The 26,435-nt window shown below is 44.9% G+C and overlaps 1 protein-coding gene across 1 annotated transcript in view; it reads left to right on the forward strand.

Annotated features, from left to right (window-relative positions):
* The window catches only part of LOC115166148 (bone morphogenetic protein 7), a 35,715-nt gene that overhangs the window by 7,839 nt on the left and 1,441 nt on the right, over positions 1–26,435 (forward strand). The window contains exons 2-5 of the mRNA XM_029719885.1: positions 16,938–17,130; positions 23,256–23,404; positions 24,825–25,031; positions 26,038–26,114. Of these exons, the coding sequence (XP_029575745.1) occupies positions 16,938–17,130; positions 23,256–23,404; positions 24,825–25,031; positions 26,038–26,114 (626 nt within the window). The remainder of the gene's footprint in view (positions 1–16,937; positions 17,131–23,255; positions 23,405–24,824; positions 25,032–26,037; positions 26,115–26,435) is intronic.

The following is a 26,435-nucleotide window of genomic DNA, read 5'->3' on the forward strand; positions in this document are numbered from 1 at the left end:
CAAAGTCCAACAGACCCCGTCCCCACACCCCTCTATTCCCCCTGCTCTGTCGCACTCACATCAACCCCATGCACCCAGTAGTGTAAAGTAATTAAGTAAAAATACTTTAAAGTAATACTTAAATCTTTTTTTTGGTATCTGTACTTTACTATTTATAACCAGCTCAAAATTAACACATCCTAGATCTGAATGAATGAAATAATCTTATTAAATACTTTTTTCTTTACATAGTTGAATGTACTCACAACCAAATCACACAAAAATAATCAATGGAAATCCAATTTATCAACCCATGGAGGTCTGGATTTGGAGTCACACTCCAAATTAAAGTGGAAAACCACACTACAGGCTGATCCAACTTTGATGTAATGTCCTTAAAACAAGTCAAAATGAGGCTCAGTAGTGTGTGTGGCCTCCACGTGCCTGTATGACCTCCCTACAACGCCTGGGCATGCTCCTGATGAGGTGGCGGATGGTCTCCTGAGGGATCTCCTCCCAGACCTGGACTAAAGCATCCGCCAACTCCTGGACAGTCTGGTGCAATGTGGCGTTGGTGGATGGAGTGAGACATGATGTCCCAGATGTGCTCAATTGGATTCAGGTCTGGGGAACGGGCGGGCCAGTCCATAGCATCAATGCCTTCCTCTTGCAGGAACTGCTGACACACTCCAGCCACATGAGGTCTAGCATTGTCTTGCATTAGGAGGAACCCAGGGCCATCCGCACCAGCATATGGTCTCACAAGGGGTCTGAGGATCTCATCTCGGTACCTAATGGCAGTCAGACTACCTCTGGCGAGCACATGGAGGGCTGTGCGGCCCCCCAAAGAAATTCCACCCCACACCATGACTGACCCACCGCCAAACCGGTCATGCTGGAGGATGTTGCAGGCAGCAGAACGTTCTCCACGGCATTTCCAGACTGTCACGTCTGTCACGTGCTCAGTGTGAACCTGCTTTCATCTGTGAAGAGCACAGGGCGCCAGTGGCGAATTTGCCAATCTTGGTGTTCTCTGGCAAATGCCAAACGTCCTGCACGGTGTTGGGCTGTAAGCACAACCCCCACATGTGGACGTCGGGCCCTCATACCACCCTCATGGAGTCTGTTTCTGACCGTTTGAGCAGACACATGCACATTTCTGGCATGCTGGAGGTCATTTTGCAGGGCTCTGGCAGTGCTCCTCCTGCTCCTCCTTGCGCAAAGGCGGAGGTAGCGGTCCTGCTGCTGGGTTGTTGCCGTCCTACGGCCTCCTCCACGTCTCCTGATGTACTGGCCTGTCTCCTGGTAGCGCCTCCATGCTCTGGACACAGCAAACCTTCTTGCCAGAGCTCGCATTGATGTGCCATCCTGGATGAGCTGCCCTACCTGAGCCACTTGTGTGGGTTGTAGACTCCGTATCATGCTACCACTAGAGTGAAAGCACCGCCAGCATTCAAAAGTGACCAAAACATCAGCCAGGAAGCATAGGAACTGAGAAGTGGTCTGTGGTTACCACCTACAGAACCACTCCTTTATTGGGGGTGTCTTGCTAATTGCCTCGAATTTTCACCTGTTGTCTATTCCATTTGCACAACAGCATGTGAAATTTATTGTCAATCAGTGTTGCTTCCTAAGTGGACAGTTTGATTTCACAGAAGTGTGATTGACTTGGAGTTACATTGTGTTGTTTAAGTGTTCCCTTTATTTTTTTGAGCAGTATATTTGACAACTTTGGATTTTACTTCACTACATTCCTAAACAAAATAATGTACTTTTTACTCCATACATTTTCCGTGACACTCAAAAGTACTTACATTTTGAATGCTTAGCAGGACAGGACAAGGGTCCAATTCACACACTTATAAAGCAAACATCCCTGGTCCTACCTACTGCCTCTGATCTAGCGGAATCACTAAACACAAATGCTTCATTTGTAAATGATGTTTAACTGTTGGAGTGTGCCCCTGGTTATCCGTAAATAAAAAAACAAGAAAATGGTGCCGTCTGGTTTGCTTAATATAAGGAATTTGAAATCAATTATACTTTTACTTTTGATACTTAGGTATATTTAAAACCCAATACTTTTACTCAAGTAGTATTTTACTGGGTGACTTTCACTTTTACTTGAGTCATTTTCTATGGAGGTATCTTTACTTTTACTCAAGTATGATAACTAGGTACTTTTCCACCACTGCTTGCACCACCATATAACAAAGCACACACAAGCATGCAAACACACGCACACACTCAAACCAGAAGTATGGAAATAGCACTGTCCTCGATCGGCATGGCACTATAAAGGGTGATGCGGAAAGCCCAGTACATCAGTGCGGCCAAGCACCCTGCCTCCAGGACCTCTATATCAGGCGTTGTGTAAGGAAGGCCCGGAAAATCATTAAAGACTCCAGCCACCCAAGCCATAGAATGTTCTCTGCCTCTGCATGGTAACCGATCAAGTCTGTCACTAACAGGCTCCTGAACAGCTTCTATAACCAAGCCATAAGACTGCAAAATAGAAAACTAAATAGCTAACAAAATGGCTACACGGACTGAGTTGACCCTTGTATTTTATTTTTACATTGTCTCTATGCACACTCACAGGGCCCTATACACTTGCGCGCACACACACTCCAACACACACGCAAACAGTCACTCCAAAATTTGCTCACTCACACATAACATGCACATACATTTTATACTGGCTCTACACACCCGCACACCCACTCACATACAATCATCATATTCGCTGCTGCTACTTTGTTTATCATATACCCTGATGCCTAGTCACTTTACCCCTATACATATCTACCTATATCACTCCATTTTCCTTGCACATTGTAAACATTGTATTGGAACTGACTGACCCTGTATATACAGTGCGTTTGGGAAGTTTTCAGACCCCTTGACTTTTTTCACATTTTGTTACGTTACAGCCTTATTCTAAAAGGGATCAAATTAAATGTTTTCCTCATCAATCTACACACAATACCTCATAAAGACAAAGCGAAAACAGGTTTTCAGACATTTTTGCAAATGTATTCAAAATAAAAAACAGAAATATCTTAAGTATTCAGACCGTTTGCTATGAGACTGGAAATTGAGCTTAGGTGCTTCCTGTTTCTATTTATCATCCTTGAGATGTGTCTACAACTTCATTGGACTCCACCTGTGGTAAATTCAATTGATTGGACATGATTTGTATATGAGGTCCCACAGATGATGGTGCATGTCAGCGCAAAACCAAGCCATGAGGTCGAAGGAATTGTCCGTAGAGCTCCGAGACAGGATTGTGTTGAGGCACAGGTCTGGGGAAGGGTACCAAAACATTTCTGCAGCATTGAAGGTCCCGAAGAACACAGTGGCCTCCATGATTCTTAAATGGTGATTATCTGGTCTGATGAATCCAAGATTTAACTCTTTGGCCTCAATGTCAAGTGTCACGTCTGGAGGAAACCATCCCTACGGTGAAGCATGGTGGTGCCAGCATCATGCTGTGGGAGTGTTTTTCAGCGGCAGGAACTGGGAGACTAGTCAGGATCGAGGGAAAGATGAACAGAGCAAAGTACAGAGAGATCCTAGATAAAAATGTCTTTCAGAGCACTTAGGACCTGACTGGGGTGAAGGTTGACCTTCCAACAGGACTACGACCCTAAGCACACAGCCAAGACAACACAGGAGTGGTTTCGGGACAAGTCTCTGAATGTCCTTGAGTGGCCCAGCCAGAGCCTGGACTTGAACCCGATCGAACATCTCTAGAGAGACATGAATATATCTGTGCGGTGACGCTCCCCATCCAAATACAGGTGTGCCAAGCTTGTAGCATCATACCCAAAAAGACTCGAGGCTGTAATCGCTGCCAAAGGTGCTTCAACAAAGTACTGATTAAAGGGTCTGAATACTGTAAATGTGATATTTTAGATAAACATTAATTTTTTTTGCAAAATGTGTAAAAACCTGTTTTGCTTTGTCATTATGGGGTATTGTGTGTAGATTGATGAGGGACATTTTTTAAAATCAATTTTAGAATAAGGCTGGGTCAAAGGGTCTGAATACTTTCCGAATGCACTGTAGTATGCTTACTTACGGTTGTCTTCTTCTATTTCATGTTATTTGTAGTATTATATTGTTATTAATTACTGCATTGTTGGGTTCAGAGCTTGCAAGAAAGGCATTTCACTCTACTTGTGCATGTGACATAAAAAACGTGAAACTTCAAACCTACCAGAATACACTGACCTCCTCCAAACTTTAGTCATAGCTTACTCCCAACAGTGTTCTCTACTGTTCTGTCTTCAACCCCCAACTCTGCCCCCTTACTCTAGGGCTTCAACCCTTCCCAACCGCCAGACAGAACATGTCAACACTTCCTCACTTTCTCACATGCACGCACGTACATAAGTACAGGCACACGCACACACACACACTTGTGTCAGAGTGCATATTTTAGGTCCTCTGTGGACAGGAAATAATTAACTGAGAGTGAAAAAAAATAATAGTTGGTTCAGGTAGCTACTGCTGCCTTCAGGTGATTACAGTCATACCGTTGCTGCTGTCCTCTTTTCCACCCACCTGTTTCAATGCTTCATACCGAGTTAAAGCACCTAATATACCACAGAGAAGCAAAATAATGCATCCTCACAGTTTTTGCTAGGCTACCACACAACACATGGACTATTTATCAAGGTCCATACCCTTGGCTCTATAAGTCCTAGAATTCTATGTTCATCCGTAGATCTCCAAACAGACTGACATCTGGCCGTGCACATCGTCTCCTCACTCTTGGACCGTCCCAGACACTTGCTGTGAGTGGTGATGAAACAGTCTGCGGGTGGGACTCGACAATGTGGCGAGTTGTCAAAAGACCCAGATGTACGGAGCAGCGGGTGTTCTTGCTTGGCTGAAATTACGAACGGCACACATTCAAGGCCAGGAATGTTGCGGCCAACAACACAAGGCTTTCTAAATCATGTCTCCCTCTTTCTCTCTCTCTGAGACTGAACATGGGCCATTTTCAGTGTAGGAGTATGCTGCTGACATAATTTACCCCTGAGGTTGCTCATAAACACAGCAGAATGAGGTTAGAGAGGTAGAGAGAAGGGTTGGGGGGGAAATGAGCAAGTAGAGCGATCTCTGAATTGGAGACAGACTTGGAGAAAATTATAGGATAGTGATGATAGGCATGTATACAACCTTCACATCAGCTACTCTTGTATCTTGGTAACTGTGCCTTGCGGTGGATGCATCACATGATCTGTCTCTTATACCTCCACAGCAGGCAAGGAGCTTGAGTTTTAGTGAATGGAAGTCAGAATGAGCCCAGTGCCCTTGTCTTCCACGGAGGGCAGCATGGAGCAGCGTTTACCCCCAGAGAGAGAGGCCAGATGTGCGACAGAGCAAAGCCAGGGACACAGTTACCAACCACACTGCTGGGAAAACAAATAAACACAAGGCTCAGAACTCTGCTTTATGGGCCGTGCTGGAGCACTGAGGGTGAGGAGAAGAGATTGAAAGGCAGAGTGGAGTGTGTGTGTGTGTGTGTGTGTGTGTGTGTGTGTGTGTGTGTGTGTGTGTGTGCATTAAGCACAGTAAGAAAGTCAGGAGCCACCCATCCTGCCCTGTGACCAGATGCTGTGTGTGTGTGTTGGTTGTTCTTGCGGAAGATTGCGTTAGCAGAAGGCTGTAATGCCTACCAGATTCTCCAACTGGCACAAACAGCCAAATCGAATCTTGTAAAAGCAACAACTGTAAGCAAGTGTCGAAATATCACGTCGATTTAGTGTGAAATACGAATTTGATGTGTCAGTTTTGGGTTTATTTGGGAAGGCAGTTGGACTACTTACGTTGGACAACTTCCCTTTCTCAACTATTTTATTTGGAAAGTGAATGGTTATAATTAAACTAAATAAACAACAAGCTCTTTAAATGAGGGTGCCAGTATGCTCATCATGTGTAATGAGGATGCCGCTCTGGAATTGGGGTAAATTAGTCAAATAATTTACAGACACTGGGACTTCTTGTGTTGTGTCATTGTGCGTGTGTGTTTGTGTCTGTGTCTACATGTGTCTGTGCTCGTACATTTATGTAAGTGTGTGTGTGCATCCGTGCATGTGTGTGTGCGTATAGAATCTCCTTAAGCTTATAATAAGAGGTGGCGTGGCTGGTTGAAGAGGGTGTGGTTGCTGCGGCCGTTAAATTAAAGAACGTAAAAAAGACGAGAAAAGGAGAAAAGAGAGGGGAAAACTTTAAATGACCGTGGTTCTATGTCTCTCAGAGTGGTGACATCAAGAGGAAGTAGAGCTGGTTATTGTACACTCCTTTATCCAACTTCCTCAACATGTGTTGAGACAGACACCACAGCACCAGCACCACTGACATACAGCTTCCATTACAGCTTGTCTATCTATGCATACAACTCCAATATGTGGAATTCTGATGTATTGTCACTTTATGGCAGACATTGCTTCATTGAGCTAGAAATCTCTTGCTGATGTTAATAATTTGTCTAGGAGATGATTTGAGTACAGGTAGTTGGAGTGTTAGCTCTGTGTCTGGCCAGCGAGAGACATTCCAGGGAGCCCCGTGCATGCAGTGGGTCTGTGGTGGTACTGTAAATCCCCGAGGTCACAACCAACGGCCCAGACACAGAGCTCTCTGAAGGGCTAGAAGCTGCACACAGGCGCAAACACACACACACTCACATTAACAGGGGCAAGCACACACAGGTGGAAACACGCACAGGTGCAAACACGCACGCTCACACACCACATCCTGTGGTTAATGGGTCTTAAGAGTGGCGAGGTTCTAGTGTGGAACTGTGTTGTAACGCCGTCAGGCAGTATGAATACGTCACAGAGCAATGATGTCATCAGTAGTCCCCAGTGGGCAGGATATTTCCTAACGCGGTAATCAGTCTGCTGCGGGAAGTCACCCGTTACCCGGGAGATCAAACCTTTCCTCCTCTTTATAGGATAAAGATGTTGAGTGATCTCCCCCTCTCCCTCTCTATATATCTCCCTCTCTCCCCATCCATCCATCCATCTCTCCCTCTCTCTCTCTCTCTCTCTCTCTCTCTCCCCTCTCTCTCCCATCTCTCTCTCTCTCTCTCTCTCTCTCTCTCACTGTCTTGCTCTCCCCCTTTCTCTCTCTCCCTCTTTTTTTCTCCCAATATCTCTCTCTCCCCATCTCCTCATCTATCTATCTCTCTCCCTCTCTCTTTATCTCTCCCCTCTCTCTCTCTCTCTCTCTCTCTCTCTCTCTCTCTCTCTCTCTCTCTCTCTCTCTCGCTGTCTCTCTCTCACCCTTTACCTCTCTCTGGAGGTTATGGAAAATGTGACACACTTATTGTTATTTCTACAGTGTTTTAAAACATTGGTGGAGAACGATTTGAAGTGTCTCCATCAACATCGTCTGCAGGAGGACGAGAGAGAGAAAGAGAGTGGGGGGGGGGGGGGCTAAGGTAATTGCAGTGCTCCAGTCAGTGATCTCCGGGTTAGAGTGTGTGTGATAAGGATCTTAGGGCTGACCCTACGAAGCATTTTAATCCCTTTATGAACCATGGGGGTGGGGGTGAGCTGCCCCCCCATTGGCTAGCGGAAGCGAGCGGTGCAGGACTGAGGGGTGTGAGGGTTCTGAACAGACACTTGAGCTAATGTGACCCGTCAGTTCTTTCTCCTGTTGCTCCGGAGATATAAGCTTCAGGGAAGTGTCTGGGGTCCACTGGCCCAGGGGGAGAAGGGGGAGGGTGAGAGGAGATTCCCAGTATAAGGGAGAAGCTTGAAGTGGCTCTCCTTTACTCTTCTCTTTATGAGGGAAAGAGGAGGCAGAGGAGCTGGGAGAGTCATTGAATTCAGATAAGATAGACACCGTTTTATTTTAGGCACTGTCTATGAGAGAGCATCGAAGCTGGGGTGTATGGTCACATTGGGCAGTACTCCAGAAATGGGTTCACTCTTTATTGAGAAGGTATTGATGGTAACCTTCATCTGTGTGCCAGGTGTGCGGTACTGAATGTTTGTCGAAGGTTCCTCATCATTGCAACTCTGTTGTGGTGGGTTCAATCTGCAGGTCTTGATCTCTACACCCACATCATAACCACATCCATCATCTTGTTAAAAGACATACTGTACATCTGTGTTGGAATAGCAGAATTGTTTCCTTGTAAATTAGAAAAACAGAAAAAAAAGAGAAAAGAATGAGGGGTCTAATGAGTGAAGCAGTAATGTGTTCACGGTCCATTAAAGTAAATTAAAGTCATGCTACCGTGTGGTGTCGTGTGTTAGTGGATTAGTGTGTGCGCATGCGCTTTGTGCGTGCACGTGTGTATATCCAATTATGGATCAAACACACCCATAATAATTTTTGTAGTGATATACATGACAGCTGTTTTACACATCCAGTGTGTCTATGTGGGATGTGTGGGGGTGTATCAAGGGTTTGTGTGTGTACTTGTGTGTTTGTGTGCATTGCAGTATAAGTGCATTTGTGTTCCTTCATAGTAGAGTAGGGTAGCCCGGGACCACTACCGTTCAGCATGATGGGTTCATAGAGGAGACAAGTGACTCACACACGTGCACACACGCACGCATCGATAAACACACGCACACACATACATACATTGTGTGTGTATTTGTGTAACACAGGTGGGGCAAGCATTTCGATGACCAGTCACTTCCTCCCAGAGGAAGTCATAAATGTGCCCGCTTGGCTTTAACTGCTCCTCTGCCCTGCTTCTAATGACTGCCATACTGTAATGGCCCCAGAGAGAGAGAGAGACAGAGGGAGAGAGAGGGAGGGGCTGACAGAGAGTGAGAGAGAGACCGACCAGAGAGAGAAACAGAGGGAGGGGCTGAGAGAGAACGAGAGAGACCAAAGGGAGAGAGAGAGAGAGAGGGAAAAAAAGGGAGAATAGAGACTAGAAAGAGAGAGAGGACATAGCTACATGCTGGGGGTGTTTTCATTGTCTGGGAAGGAATGAAAGAAGGAAAGACCGCACAGTAGGAAAAGAGTGAAGTAGAGATGGAATTACTGAACAGAGGAGAGAGAGACTCATCTGAAGCGAGTAAAGGGGAAAGAAAAAGTGAGGATGAATGAAGAGAGGGAGGGGGGAAAGAAAGGGTTACTGTGGGAGTGTTCACATGCAGCTGCACCCAGCTGTTCTAAGAAGTACAGATAAAGGGCTTTTACAGTGGAGGGGCGGGAGGTTGCTCTCCAGGCCAAGGGAACAGGTCTGGCTTTCTCCCCAGAGGGAGTGCACCTGCGCCGGGCCGCGGGAGGAGAGTGAGGGCCATGGGAGGAGAACTAAGCCCTGGAGCTGAGTAGGGCCTGGGCTGACTGACTAGGGTTTAGCGGGGCTTCCCCATGTCATCACTGCTTTAGCTCTCTTGATTCTTCGCTCTTATTTATGGTTAAAATTTACAGTTAAAATTGATGGCAGGAGAAGGGAGGGAACCCGAGTCGTGCGTGTGAGTAAGCACAGCTGAGCTCTCTAAGTCAGCCCTGGTGGCTTGGAATTCTGGTGGCCTCAGTGAGTGTGCATACGTGTGAGGTCGCACAGACATACATTTGTTTTACTATCCTCATGGGAACCAAAACATTTTATTCCCATTGAAATCTATTTTCCCTAACCCTTAACCCCAAACATAATCCTGAACCCTAAACCTAAACTTAACCCTAACTCCAAACCCCTAAGCCTAAAATAGGCACACACACACACACACACACACACACACACACACACACACACACACACACACACACACACACACACACACACACGAACACACACACGAACACACACACACACACACACACACACACACAATATGGGTCATTCTACAGTGGTGAAATTGGGGGTTGGAAACAAATTCAGATTTGTATCCTATTTTTCCAAAACTTTCAGCACACGTCTTCCAACATACAGAATGTCAGGTAGACAAACAAACTTTTCAATAGAACACTTTTTCAGAGACTTTCAAAACAGCAAACTGAGTTATCATCTTTCTATTTCGCAACAAAGCCTCCTTCACTCACGCCGCCAAACTTACCCTAGTAAAACTGACCATCCTACCGATCCTCGACTTCGGCGATGTCATCTACAAAATAGCTTCCAATACTCTACTCAGCAAATTGGATGCAGTCTATCACAGTGCCATCCATTTTGTTACCAAAGTGCCTTATTCCACCCACCACTGCAACCTGTATGCTCTAGTCGGCTAGCCCTCACTACATAATCGTCGCCAGACCCACAGGCTCCAGGTCATCTATAAGTTTATGCTAGGTAAAGCTCCGCCTTATCTCAGCTGACTTGTCATGATAACAACACCCACCCGTAGCACACGCTCCAGCAGGTATATCTCACTGGTCATCACCAAAGCCAACACCTCCTTTGACTGCCTTGCCTTCCAGTTCTCTACTGCCAAGTGACTGGAACGTATTGCAAAAATCGCTGAAGCTGGAGACTTACATTTCCCTCACTAACTTTAAACATCAGCTATCTGAGCAGCTAACCAATCACTGCAGCTGTACATAGTCCATCTGTAAATAGCCAACCCAGTTCCGCCCACAAAGTTTCCATAGGATTGAGGTCAGGGCTTTGTGATGGCCACTCCAATACCTTGACTTTGTTGTCCTTAAGCGTGGGAATACTTGGGAACAGATTTCCTAAATAAAAATCCAGTTGGGCTGATTTCCTGGTGATTTTACAGTATTTTATGTCCAACAACCAAAATAATTTCCCTTAAAATATGAGTATTATTTTGTTATTATTGTTTTTGTCAGAAAACTTCGGTGCCAAATAAAATCACCCATGGACTGAATTTGGCCCGTGGGCCACCTATTGAGGAACCCTGCAATAGACTAACAGGGGCAGAGGTTTGCAATGTCTATTTGTTTACAGTAGAGCCAAACCCATTACGCTGTAGTGAAGACCATAGTGTGGCGGATGTCATCCACTGTCTGCAGCACTGAGATGGAAACACCCATGCTGCTGCTGCTCTGTCCACTGTGATTCTGATGTGCTTTGGCTTAGGCCATACAAAAATATATGTTTTATTGCCACACACCAGATAGGTGCAGTGAAATGTGTTGTTTTACAGGGTCAACCATAGTAGTACAGCACCCCTGGAGGAAATTAGTGTTAAGTGCCTTGCTCAAGGACACATCGACAGATTTTTCAACTTGTCGGCTTGATGAGCTGAAGTGGTGGGCTTTATAACTCCTTTCATAGTGAGCTGGGAAAATTTAGTCGGGGGGAGGAGAATAGAGGAGAAGCGATGAGAATAGAGGAGAAGAGAGGAGAAGAGAGGAGAGGAGAGGAGAAGAGAGGAGAGGAGAGGAGGGAACCAGAGGGGAGAGGATAGGAGGGGAGGGCAGGGTAGAATAGAGAAGAGGGGAGAGGAGCAGGTGTTGGCAGCACTGAGAGCGTTCCTGATGTCTCTCCTGGCAGGCTCCAGTCAGTTACAGTAGTATAATGTATGTATTATGGACACACTCAGTTTAACCTTTTAAGGATGACTCAGGAAAGTGGCATTATGAAAGCCCCCATTCACATGGCAGGCCTATAGCACAGGTGTGGAATGGATGGGGTGGCTGTACTTATGGGGGGGGGGTGTAAGTGGATTATACCAACAAGTTCTCATAGTTTCACTTCGAAGTTCTACGTATTATGGATGAACGTCTATTTTTGACACATTCCGAGTGGTTAATAAGGTTAGGACTATGGTTTGTGGAAAGCTTAAAACAAAAATAACTAAAGAAGAACTCAACCCAAAAGCTATTTTTAGGTATTTGTTTCATGAGCATTGAGGATATAGTCCCAAAATGTTTTGTACGTCAGCCATTAAGTTTTCAAGATATATCATTTTCAAAATACAGAAATACAGCCAAAAGATTATTTTGGGGTGGAATTTTCCTTAAAAGACAACTTGCTATTTCAAGTATTTTCTTGCTAGAGCATTGTGTGCCGTGGTGCAGAGGTCATAGCAGCACGCTTTGTTCTGAGCAGTGTGCTTTGACGCCGAGCATCATGAGTTTGCGCCAGTGTTGGGCAATAGTTGTTCTTTTTTTTAGTGAGCGCCAAGGAAGGCATATAGGCATTCTCAGGACATTTTCAAATCGAAGTCTATTTCTAGTGAACAGCCTGGATTATACACACACACACACACACACACACACACACACACACATTATACACTATGGGTGTCTATGGAAGAGCCAGGACAATAGGACCCTAGAAGCCAGCAGGCCCAGTAATGAGAGAGAGAGAGAGAGAGAGAGAGAGAGAGAGAGAGAGAGAGAGAGAGAGAGAGAGAGAGAGAGAGAGAGAGAGAGAGAGAGAGAGAGAAAGCTGTCCCACATTCAACAGTAATTAGATCCATGTCTTTACCCTGCACTCACTGCCCAGTCAGACAGTGCTGCCTTTGTACAACACACACACACATGATCAGCACACACACACAAACACACACACACACACACACACACACACACACACACAAACCCCGTTTCTGTCTCTGTGTTATGTGTTCGATATGAATAACAGAGACAAAGTGATCAAGAGGTACAGTAGTGAGGGTAGATAGGGAGAATTACCATAACAGTAAAAAGAAGAATCAGAGATAAAGAGATTAAAAGAGTAGGAGACAGGAGAGAGTGAATAGAGTCCAAACACTCATCAATGGGCAATGTGTTCTCCTCAGTGGATCAGCTTTGCTCACTCACGTCCATAGCAGCTGGTACAGCACAAGGACAATGGCATCTGACATCTCAGTGTATGAAACTGGTGTGTGTGTTTTTCGCTCTATGCGTGTGTATTCCCTTTGTGTGTGTGTGTATATGTGTGTGTTTGTGCATGTTCCGCTTTATGTGTGTGTGTGTGTGTGTGTGTGTGTGTGTGTGTGTGTGTGTGTGTGTGTGTGTGTGTGTGGACTGTAGGCTTTGGCAGAGATGTGTCCTTGCCAGTACAGCCAAAGCTGCTCAGAGTTCAGAGGTGGTCTGTCTGATAAAGAGCTGTTGAGTGGGGACCAGGGTGATGGGGTGCTAGAAAGGGTTGGTTGGTGGGCTTAGGTCATCAGGCTCTGTCCTGATCACAACTGAAAAGAGGAGGGGAGGAGAGGGATGGGAGGGAGGAAGGAGGGAGGGGAAGAGTAAATTAAATCATACTGGAGTTCTCTGTGATCCAACTAAGACACAAGTGACTTCCTATAGACTCAGAGACACACAGAGATGGAAAACACATGCACTGGTCATGTAGCAGACACATTTTCCAAAGTGTCTTTGACAACATTGACAGAGACACATAATATTCAGTACATGTAGGCCCCATGCAAAATGAAAGATATAACCCTAATGTTGCTAGCTCTGTGTGGGGGTGGGAGAAGAGGGGGAGGCAAAGCCTGGAGATGATGACAGACAAGGCAGTGACCTCTGGGACATGCTGCTGGGACATGAGAGGTCAGGGTCAGGGGTATAGCTTCCGGGGATCTGGGGGGGTGAAGAGGAGTGGAGATGGGGAAATCCTCGTACTTATACCGTGAGTGTGTGTGTCTGCGTGTACAGTTGAAATTCAACAAAAACGTTTGGTATCCACACCTTGTTATTGGATTTTCAACATCGCACAACAAATTACAATTTTAATTGAGAAATAAAGACAAATGTCATGGACAAAATGATTGGCACCCATTGGTTGCACAACCTTTTGCCTAGATTACTAGCCTATTCATGTAATCGGCCTGTGTGTAGCTGGTGTAGAGAGTCAGGCGCAGGACAGCAGATATGAGTAATCAACGTATTTACTCAAGTATTCACAAATACAACACAATATACCGAGCCCACAATAACGGACCGTATACAAGACAAACAATTACTCACAAACAAACATGGGGGAACAGAGGGTTAAATAATGAACAAGTAATTGGGGGATTGAAACCAGGTGTGTAAGACAAAGACAAAACAAATGGAAAATGAAAAGTGGATTGGTGATGGCTAGAAAGCCGGTGACGTCGACCGCCGAACGCCGCCTGAACAAGGAGAGGGACCGACTTCGGCGGAAGTCGTGACAATTCAACCTCTCTTTCGTATCGTCTGAGATCCCCAAAGATTGGAAAGCTGCCGCGGTCATCCCCCTCTTCAAAGGGGGAGACACTCTAGACCCAAACTGTTATAGACCTATATCCATCCTGCCCTGCCTTTCTAAAATCTTCGAAAGCCAAGTTAATAAACAGATCACCATTTCGAATCCCACCAAACCTTCTCCACTATGCAATCGGGTTTCCGAGCTGGTTATGGGTGCACCTCAAGGTCCTAAGCGATATCATAACCGCCATCGATTAAAAACAGTAATGTGCAGCCGTCTTCATCGACCTGGCCAATGCTTTCGACTCTTTCAATCACTGCATTCTTATCGGCAGACTCAATAGCCTTGGCTTCTCAAATGACTACCTCGCCTGGTTCACCAACTACTTCTCAGATTGAGTTCGGTGTGTCAAATCGGAGGGCCTGTTGTCCGGACCTCTGGCAGTCTCTATGGGGGTGGCACAGGGCTCAATTCTCGGGCGGACTCTTTTCTCTGTATATATCAATGATGTCGCTCTTGCTGCTGGTGATTCTCTGATCCACCTCTACGCAGATGACACCATTCTGTATACATCTGGCCCTTCTTTGGACACTGTGCTAACAAACCTCCAAACGAGTTTCAACGCCACACAACACTCCTTCCATGGCCTCCAACTGCTTTTAAATGCTAGTAAAACTAAGTGCATGCTCTTCAACCGATTGCTGCCCGCACCCTCCCGCCCGACTAGCATCACTACTCTGGATGGTTCTGACCTAGAATATGTGGACAACTACAAATACCTAGGTGTCTGGTTAGACGGTAAACTCTCCTTCCAGACTCACATTAAGCATCTCCAATCCAAAATTAAATCTAGAATTGGTTTCCTATTTCGCAACAAAGCCTCCTTCACTCATGCCGCCAAACACACTCTTGTAAAACTGACTATCCTACCGATCCTCGACTTCGGCGATGTCATTTACAAAATAGCCCCCAACACTCTATTCAGCAAACTGGATGTAGTCTATCACAGTGACATCCGTTTTATCACCAAAGCCCCATATACTACCCACCACTGCGACCTGTATGCTCTCATTGGCTGGCCCTCGCTACATATCATCTATAAGTCTTTGCGAGGTAAAGCCCCGCCTTTTCTCAGCTCACTGGTCACCATAGCAACACCCACTGCGCTCCAGCAGGTATATTGCACTGGTCATCCCCAAAGCCAACACTTTCTTTGGCCGCCTTTCCTTCCAGTTCTTTGCTGGCAATCACTGGAACAAATTGCAAAAATCTCTGAAGCTGGAGTCTTATATCTCCCTCTCTAACTTTAAGCATCAGCTGTCTGAGCAGCTTACCGATCACTGTACCTGTACACAGCCAATCCAATCTGTAAATAGCACACCCGACTACCTCATTCCCATATTATTACTTACCCTCTTGCTCTTTTGCACCCCAGTATCTCTACTTGCACATCATCATCTGCACATCTATCACTCCGGTATTAATGCTAAATTGTAATTATTTTCGCCTCTAGGGCCTATTTATTGCCTACCTCCCTACTCCTCTACATTTGCACACACTATACATCGATTTTTCTATTTTTCTTTGCTTTTGTGTCATTGACTGTGCGTTTGTTTATGTGTAACTCTGTGTTGTTGTTTTTATCGCAATGCTTTGATTTATCTTGGCCAGGTCGCAGTTGTAAATGAGAACTTGTTCTCATCTGGCATACCTGGTTAAATAAAGGTGAAATAAAAAAATAAAAAGATAACTGCCAACAAATGCGGTGGGGTTGCTTTGCGGCCTCTGGTACTGGGAGCCTTGAATGTGCTCAAGGCATCATGAAATCTTCAGATTATCAGATGTTTTTTAGTCCAATGGTTAACCCAGTGTCTAAAAACTGGGTCTCCATTGAAGGTTGTGGGTCTTCTCAGTAGGACAACGACCCCAAACACACATCCAAAATCACCAAGGAATAGTTAAGAAGAGATGCTGGACTGTTCTGGAGTGGCCAGCAAAGAGTCCAGATCTGAAACGCCCAAAACCTATGGCGAGCTCTGAAAACAGAAGTTGGTGGAGGCCATCCCTTAAATATTGAGGAATTAGAGCAGTTTGCTGCTGAAAAGTGGGCCAAATTGTCAGTAGAAAGGTGCAGCAAGCTCATTGATGGCTACAATAAGCGTTTGTCTGCAGTTATCTTGGCCAAAGGTTTTGTAACCAAGTACTAGCTGCCAATACATTTGTCCATGCCATTTGTCTTTATTTTCTAATTGAAAATTGTAAACTTAAGTTAACTTAACTTTTTATTTTTACATTTCAACTTATTTGAGAAGAAATAGGGAATTATTTAAGAAAAAGTGCAAGGGTGCCAATATATTAGGCCACAACTGTATGTGCGCATATGTGGTGTGAATGGGTACTCCACCTCATGAGATCCAGATGAGAGGAGGAGAGGAGGAGAGGAGAGATGCGTCTCTGGGGTTCGGAGAGGAACAGAGAGAAAAGAGTGTTGTAAAGCTCTCAGCACCACATGCATCTCTCAATCATCTCTCAATCTCAATCATAGGGCTGTAGCACCAGCACCACATGCATCTCTCAATCATAAGGCTGTAGCACCAGCACCACATGTAGCTCTCTAGCAGTGTAGTCCATGTGCTACATGAAGGAGACATCCATTCAGAGAACCACATGGAGAACATGGATGGATGTGTCTGTCTCACTACGTCATCCAAGGTTGTATAAGGGTGAATATGTCAGGACTCAAGACTGTGATAGACAGTCTGTCCATCTGTCTGTCTGTCTGCCTGCCTGTCTGTTCTACCTTCTGTCAGACTCCTTATAGTGTGTGTGCATTTGTGTTTGTGGTGTTCTGTTTGTCTCATCCTGTGTGTGTGTTTGTGTGTTCCAGTTGAACACGATACGGAGTTCCTACCCGTCTGGCGGCACCACCGAGAGTTCCGTTTCGACCTATCACGTATTCCCGAAGGGGAGGCGGTCACCACTGCAGAGTTTCGCATCTATAAGGACTTCATCCACGAACGCTTTGACAATGAAACCTTCCGCATCAGTGTCTACCAGGTGCTGGAGGCACACATTGACAGGTGAGGGTGTGTATGGGTGTGTGTGTGGGGGGGGGGGGCTGGTTTTAGTAGTATAGTAAAATAAGGAAAATTCGGTCCTCACAAGGAAAAATACTATTTTAGGCTTAGGGTTTAGGTTTAGGGTTAGGGGATAGGTTTAGTTTTAGGTTTAAGGATAGGGGTTTGGGGTTAAGGTTAGGGTTAGGGTTAACATTAGGGTTAGGGTTAGATAAAGGGTTAAGGTTATGGGTTAGGGAAAATGTAATTTATAGTAAAACAAACAAGTGTGTGTGTGAACCAGAGCTCTATGACACACTATCCACTCTGTCAGTAGAATAACCCTGGTCTGGGAGGAATTAATGGATACATGAAGAAGAAAGGATATAATATCAGAAAGGAAAAGAGGAGAAAAAGAGAAAAACATCCCACATTAGAACAGTTAGACAAGGATTTAAGGGGAGTAGGAGACACTGAAATGTGTTTCTCTCTCTCTCTCTCTCTCTCTCTCTCTCTCTGTCTGTCTCTGTCTCTCTCTCTCTCTCTCTCTCTCTCTCTCTCTCTCTCTCTCTCTCTCTGTCTCTCTCTCTCTCTCTCTCTCTCTCTGTCTCTGTCTCTCTCTCTCTCTGTCTCTCTCTCTCTCTCTATGCCTCTCTTGCTCTCTCTCATGCGTCTCTCTCCGCCTGTCTCGCTGCCTCTCTCTCTCTCTCTCTCTCTCATTTCAGTTCAATTTATTGGCATGGGAAACATATGTTAACATTGCCAAAGCAAGTGAAGTAGATAATAAACAAAAGTAAAATAAACAATAAAAATGAACAGTAAACATTACACTCACAGAAGTTCCAAAAGAATGAAAACATTTCAAATGTCATACTATGTCTATATACAGTGTTGTAACGATGTGCAAATAGTTAAAGTATGAAAGGGAAAATAAATAAACATACATATGGGTTGTATTTACAATGGTGTTTGTTCTTCACAGGTTGCCCTTTCCTTGTGGCAACAGGTCACCAATCTTGCTGCTGTGATGGCACACTGTGGTATTTCACCCAATAGATATGGGAGTTTATCAAAATTGGGTTTGTTTTCAAATTCTTTGTGGATCTGTGTAATCTGAGGGAAATATGTGTCTCTAATACGGTCATACATTTGGCTGGAGGTTAGGAAGTGCAGCTTAGTTTGCACCTCATTTTGTTGGCGGTGTGCACATAGCCTGTCTTCTCTTGAGAGCCAGGTCTGCCTACGGCGGCCTTTCTCAATAGCAAGGCTATGCTCACTGAGTCTGTACATAGTCAAAGTTTTCCTTAAGTTTGGGTCAGTCACAGTGGTCAGGTATTCTGCCACTGTGTACTCTCTGTTTAGGGCCAAATAGCATTCTAGTTTGATCGATTTTTTTTCCGATATGTCAAGTATTTCTATTTTTGTTTTCTCATGATTTGGTTTGGTCTAATTGTGTTGCTGTCCCGGGGCTCTGTGGGGTCTGTTTGTGTTTGTGAACAGAGCCCCAGGACCAGCTTGCTTAGGGGACTCTTCTCCAGGTTCATCTCTCTGTAGGTGATAGCTTTGTTATGGACGTTTCATGAATCGCTTCCTTTTCGGTGGTTGTGGAATTTAACGGCTATTTTCACGATTTTGATAATTAGCGGGCATCAGCCTAAATCTGCTCTGCATGCATTATTTGGTGTTTTACGTTGTAAACAGAGAATATTTTTGCAGAATTCAGCATGCAGAGTCTCAATTTGGTGTTTGTCCCATTTTGTGAATTCTTGGTTGGTGAGCGGACCCCAGACAACCATAAAGGGCAATGGGTTCTATATAATTGATTCAAGTATTTTTAGATAGATCCTAATTGATCCGTCAAATTATATGTTCCTTTTGATGGCATAGAAGGCCTTTCATGCCTTGTCTCTCAGCTTGTTCACAGCTTTATGGAAGTTATCTGTGACGCTGATGTTTAGGCTGAGGTATGTATAGTTTTTTGTATGCTCTAGTGCTGTGGTTCCCAAACTTTTTATAGTCCTGTACCCCTTCAAACATTCAACCTTCAGCTGCGTACCCCCTTTAGCACCAGGGTCAGCGCACTCTCAAATGTTGTTTTTTGGCATCAATGTAAGCCTGCCACACACACACACACACTATATGCATTTATTAAACATAAGAATGAGTGTGAGTTTTTGTCACAACCCTGCTCGTGGGAAGTGACAGAGAGCTCTTATAGGACCAGCGCACAAATAATAATATAATAATAATAATCAATTATTTTGCTCTTTATTTAACCATCTTACATATAAAACCTTCATCAAAAATGGTGAATAACTCACCACAGGTTGGGAAGGGTGTGCTTGAAAGGATGCACATAACTCAGCAATGTTGGGTTGTATTGGAGAGAATCTCATTTTCCACACACAGTCTGTGCCTGTATTTATGCTAGTGAGGGCCGAGAATCCACGCTCACATAGGTACGTGGTTGCAAAGGGCATCCGTGTCTTAACAGCGCGATTTGCCAACGCAGGATACGCTGAGTGCAGCCCAATCCATAAATCTGTCAGTGGCTTCTGATTAAATTAAATCTTCACAGAACCGCTTGTTGCAATTTGATGAGGCTCTCTTGTTCAGATATTGGTAAGTGGACTGGAGGCAGGGCATGAAAGGGATATCGAATCCAGTTGTTTGTGTCGTGGGTTTTGGGAAAGTACCTGCATAATTGAGCACCCAACTCACTTAGGTGCTTTGCTATATCACATTTGGCATTGTCCGTAAACTAGAGTTAATTTGCACACAAAATATCATACAACAATGGAAAGACCTGTGTGTTGTCCTTGTTAATGCAGACAGAAAAGAGTTCCAAAAACCTCTTAAGGATCGGACCCTTTTTAAAAAGAATTGCCTAAAATGACATACCCAAATCTAACTGCCTGTATCTCAGGAACTGAAGCAAGGATATGCATATTCTTGATACCATTTGAAAGGAAACACTCTGAAGTTTGTGGAAATGTGAAATTAATGTAGGAGAATATAACACATTAGATCTGGTAAAAGATAATACAAAGAAACAAACATGCATTTTTTGTATTTGTATTTGTTCCATCATCTTTGAAATGCAAGAGAAAGGCCATTATCTGACTTAGGACTCTAGTTGCAATTTAGATTTTGGCCACTAGATGGGAGCAGTTTATGTGCAAAGCTTTAGACTGATCCAATGAACCATTGCATTTCTGTTCAAAAGTATGTATCAAGTCTGCCAAAATGTGCCTAATTGGTTAATATATACATTTTCAAGTACATACCTGTTCAATCGCTTCAAATAATAGCATGGTATGTTTTCACTGTAATAGCTACTGTAAATTGGATAATGCAGTTAGATTAACAATAATTGAAGCTTTCTGCCCATATAAGATATGTCTTTGTCCTGCGAAATGTTCTTGCTACTTACAACGGCATGCTAATCACATTAGCGCACATTAGCTCAACCGTCCTGAGGGTGGGACACCGATCCTGTAGATCGTTAAGAGGTTTGTTAATCATAGCCTCCATTTTGTCCCGCACATTGAATATAGTTGCAGGGAGTCCCTGCAATCCTAGATTCAGATCATTCAGGTGAGAAAAAACATAATCCAGAATGGCCAGTCGTGTGAGAAACTCGTCATCATGCAAGCGGTCAGACAAGTTAAAATTATGGTCAGTAAAGAAAACTTTAAGCTTGTCTCTTAATTCAAAAAAATGTGTCAATACTTTGCACTTTGATAACCAGCGCACTTCTGTATGTTGTAAAACCGTTACACCACCAAAGTCCAGTTGATGTCACAAAGCTGTCCAGTTCTTTAAAAATATCCTCTCCTGTTGTCCTGGTTTCCAGTGGTTTGCAGAAGAGGATGTCTTCCTTAATTTACCCCCTATAAACGTAATGGACATATACCAGGAGCTGTGCCAGTCTGTTGACTCATCCAGCTGTAATGCATAGAATTCACTTGCTTGTATGCGAAGCAGTAATTGTTTCAAAACATCTCCTGCCATGTCACTGATGCGCTGTGAAACAGGGTTGTTTGATGTAGGTGTTTGTCACACCTATGCCCGCTCTCCCTCTCTGGTGCTCGAGGGTGCCAGGCTGCTCTTCATTACGCACACCTGTTACCATCATGACGCACAGCAGCGCTCATTGGACACGCCTGGACTCCTTCATGTTGTTGATTGCCCGTCTATAATTGTCTGCTCCCCCGTTTGTTCCCTGTGTCAGCATTGATGGCGCTATTTCGTCCCCTGTCCAGACGCTGTTCCTGTCCTGTTTCATTTCTGTTGTTTAATAAATGTTCTCTCTGTACCTGTTTCCTGCCTCCAGCGTCGATCCTCACAGCATTGTCTGTATAGTTTTTTTGGCCTTTTCCCCCAGCATTGTCGCAGCCATATCCACGGCAGCAGGTATAATTAAGTCCTCCACAATAGTATGGGGCTTGCCTGTCCTAGCCTAGCTTTTAGCCCCTTCTTATTAATGGTATTTGTTGCTTTTATACATGTCTTACTACTCGAAAGTCGTCTTAATTCTCGCTCCAAAAACTCCAGCGGCTTATTTTTCAAATTGTCATGTTTTGTTTCTAAATGTTTCATTAAGTTGTGAGATAGTACTTTTGCACATATAACACACTGTGGCTGAGGAAAGACACTACTCCCAATATAAGTGAACCCCAAATCAATGTAGTTCTCATCATATTTGCGCTTCTTCGATGGTCCAACGTCCCTGTCGGTGCTTTCCTGGGTAAGGGGGCAGTAGCTCTTCGGCTGCATCAGATTCACAACTGTCAGTGTCCATGCTAGCTGGGCTAACAATAAATGTAGAATTACTGTTGCTTGGATGTGCTCATGGAAGCTGAACAACTTGTGTCATTGATAGGTGCAGGTGTAGTACTGAGCTGGTATGTGTCTCCTTACTTTTTTTTTACCATTTATCCATTTTGGAGCAAACGGAATGAGCAGTAGCTACATTTGGCTACATACGGACCGTTAGTGGAATTCCCACGAGAGTGTAATGGTTAATGTGATTGGATGTTAATTATTTGACTAGGCTACCTGTATTTGCCATTGTGTTGTTATTTTGATTGAACACTAGATGGTTTCATTTTATTTTTGGCAGTGAAAAGAGGCTACTCAGGCGAGAAAAAACATCACCCAAATGGATAGCCCTGTTGGAAAATCTAAATGCACTATTTTAAAATGTGTATCACATTTTTATTTGGCGTACCCCCGACGGCATTGCGTACCCCAGTTTGGGAATAGCTGCTCTCGCCAATTCATTGATATATATGTTGAAGAGGGTGTGGCTTAAGCTGCAGCCCTGTCTCACCCCACAGCCCTGTGAAAGAAATATGTGTGTTTTTAGCCAATTTTAACCACACACTTGTTGTTTGAGTACATGGATTTGATAATGTTGTATGTTTTTCCCCCAACACCACTTTCCATCAATTTGTATAATAGACCATCATGCCAATTTGAGATGAAAGCTTTTTTGAAAGCAACAAAGCATGAGAAGACTTTGCCTTTGTTTTGGTTTGTTTGTTTGTCAATTAGAGTGTGCAGGCTGAATACGTGGTCTGTCGTAATGTAATTTGGAAAAAAGCCAATTTGACATTTGCTCATTACATTGTTTTCACTGAGGAAATGTACGAGTTTCTCTCTCTCTCTCTCTCTGCCTCTCTTTCTCTGCCTCTCTCTTTCTTGCTCTCTCTTTCTTTCTCTCTCTTTGCCTCTCTCTCTCTCTCTGCCTCTCTCTCTTTCTCTCTCTCTCCTTCTCCCTCGTTCTCTGTTTCTTTCTCTGCCTCTCCCTCTCTCTGGCTCTACCCCTTAATTCCAATGTGTGATGGACAGTGTGTTCAGTATGCAGTCGTTTATAAAGCCATTATTGTCAATTAAGGGAATGAAGTGTTCCCCTGGGCCTCGCCATCTGGACCCCTCCCTCCCTCTCTTTCTCCCTCTAATTCTCTATCACCCTAATCTTGCTCCCTCACTCGCTCTTCTCCTCAGTCGCATGCTTCACTCGCTTAACCTCACACAATCAAACGTCCTTTCTAAATATGCAGGCTTGTGTGTGTGTGTCTGTGTGTTTGTCTGTGTGATTGTCTGTGTGTTTTTACTCATGCGTGTGTGTGTTTCTCCTCCAGGGAGTCAGACCTGTTTCTGTTGGACTCGAGGGTCATCTGGGCGGCTGAGGACGGCTGGCTGGTGTTTGACTTGACAGTGACCAGTAACCAATGGGTCTTGAACCCTGGACACAACCTGGGCCTGCAGCTGGCTCTGGAGAGCACTGACGGTGAGTAGACTGTCTTAGAAGCAGGTCCAGCTCCCAGAGGGAGCTCTCTAAATCACAACAACTGTATGAGGGTTCAAACCCAATAGGCACATTGGCCCATATCAATATAGCGTCTGAGTACTGATCTAGGATCAGGTCCCCCAAAAAGATGTTGCATGAAGCTTACTACATTATTCTATGTTTTTTCATTATTTTCACTGCGTCAGGGATAGGGTTCCCGAAACGTCTGTGTACGCTGTCCCTGATGCAGTGCAACTAATTCAAAACATTGAATAATGAAGTAAGCTTTATGCAACATATTTTTGAGTGTGAACCCATTACACCTCTTTATTTGTCTGGATTCATTTAAGGACACGAGACCGCATGAACAGTATGACCTCAGTGCATACCAATGTCACATGCTCTACCAGCACACAGCACAGAGACAGAACACATTGATAGAGAATACAGGCCTTCATTATTTAACATCATTCACTGTACCCTCATCATCATTATGAGCCATTCAGAAGAGATTAAAACAAACAACATGTAGCGTGGATATATTTCTATTGAGGATATATCAGGATGGCAGGATGTATCTCACCGACAAACAATAACAACAGCAGCAGCATCATCAGTAGCACGGCATGACAGTGTTTCTGAGGAGACTGTTATCTCAGCGATGATAGCAGGATGTTAGGTTGAGAAAAACAGACACAGTCTCATGTTAGGGACTGTGTGTGTGTATGTGTGTATGTCTTTGTGTGTGTGCGTGTGTTGGGAGGGAGTATGGGCAGGCGTGTGCTGACAGGCGCGTGGGATGTCCTGTTGCCGTGGGCTGCTGGCAACCTGAGTTTACCTCGGCACCATCATCACAGGCACATTCCTCTGAGTGAACATCACACACACACACACACACACACACACACACACACACACACACACACACACACACACACACGCACGCACGCACGCACACACACACACCCTAGACACAGTCAGATCCATTGGGAGAGAGTGTTTCTCTTTGATGTGTGGTACTACTTTGGTTCTTGACGTTTCCAAGGTCTAAACTGGGAGTGAACGAGAGAACAAGAGAGAGAGAGAAAGAGAGAGAGAGAAAGAAAGGAATTTAGGGAGGAAAACCTCATATTTGGGAAAACATCCATTTCAGGATTACACAGACTAAAGAAATGGTTCTCATTAGAGACTGAGTGGACCACACACACTTTAGATACACAGTCACACACACATAGTCCCACCCCCCACACACACACACACACACACACACACAGACACACACAACACACACACACACACACACACACACACACACACACACACACACACACACACACACACACACACACACACACACACACACCACACACACACACAGGCAATGTCTCTGACCCTCTGTCCACTGTGTCTCTCCCTGCAGGTGTGAGTGTGAACCCGCGGTTGGCAGGGCTGATCGGCCGCAGTGGTCCTCAGAATAAACAGCCCTTCATGGTGGCCTTCTTCAAAGCCACCGAGGTGCACCTGCGCAGCATCCGCTCAGCAACAGGGGGCACCAAACAACGCAACCCCAACCGCTCCAAAGGGGCCAACAAGGGCCAGGAGGCACTGCGAGTGGCCAACATTGCAGGTAGGGACTGGGGGAGGAGGAGTAAGGGAAGCTTAGGGAATGCAGTGAAATGCCATTGTGATATGTTGGTAGACGCTGTTGTAGTGATGGCTGGCTCCAGGTGAAATGAGAGACAGATGGAGGCCAGAGCTGTTGCTGTCTAATACAGACTCCTTACCAGAATTCTCCACATATCTTAGGGCCAATAAACAGACACACACGCACACACACATACACACACAACTCACACACACATGCGCGCGCGCACACACGCACACACATACACTCACAACTCACACACATTTTCCCCCTCCAAACCACTGTGAGAGTGTCTTTTTTCTGAACCTCCCGTAACAGAGTGTACATAGTTCATAGGGGCCTTACGGTGTGAGGTGTGAGAGCGCTGTGTTTATGCAGAGCTCTGAAACATTACACCATAATGCCCGGGCTTCAAATAACTGCCGTGTTTATTTACACGAGCCTTACGGAGTGGACAGACAGGGCCAAGAACCCGACATGAAGCGAAGGCAGGGCCCACGTTTGTGGCAGAGTACATCTGCACTGTGTGTGAGGGGAGTGGGGGCTGGACCAGCCTAGCACACATGGGCCAAATGGGCCTGTTTGGAAGTTTGAATGGTCTTTTTTTAAGAGTTGATGAGAACCAGTCGTTCATGATCATTCCCAATCCGAACAACTGACTGGGACAAACTTATGTTCCACAGAACCCGTGAGGGTTACGGGTTACCAGAGGGAGGGAGGGGTGGAGGGAGAGAGAGAATGGAAAAGAGAGGGGAGAGAACGGAGTGGTGAAAGAGATGGGTGCAGGCTCTTTGTCCCCTCTCACATGTGTTCTATGCCGTGGAAGCCGCAAAGGATACAGAAGGCACAGGGTCAAGGTCCCTAAACCTTGAACTACCCCTGAAGGTTTAGGCCTATACAACATAGACTGATTCCATGTACAGTAAGGTTCTATGTTTCCATGCAATAATATTGACAATGTTTACACCCCTCTTTCTCTCTCCCCCAGAGAACAGCAGTGCTGATCAGAAGCAGGCATGTAAGAAACACGAGCTCTACGTCAGCTTCAGAGATCTGGGGTGGCAGGTACCGAGTGCACCCCACACATTCCTCTATCTCTCCCCTTCGCTTCCTCTCCTTTTCTTTCATCCTCCCTCCCTCACTATCTCTCCTTTTTTTCTCACTCTCCTTCCTTTAACTCTTTCTCACTACTCTTTTCCTCCCTGTCCTCCCTAATGTCTTTTCTTAGCAGAGACCTAAATCCAAAGTGATTTACAGGGCTCAATGTTGTCCATGATATCCACTTCAACAGCTGGGTAAACAGTAGGATATGCTAAGGAGAGGTGCAGACTTATTGCCTTACTAAGGCTCCACAGTAAAATATGCACAGTTAGTTCAGAGTTTAGA

The sequence above is a fragment of the Salmo trutta genome, chromosome 28 (genome assembly GCF_901001165.1).
Source record: "Salmo trutta chromosome 28, fSalTru1.1, whole genome shotgun sequence".
NCBI lineage: Eukaryota > Metazoa > Chordata > Actinopteri > Salmoniformes > Salmonidae > Salmo > Salmo trutta.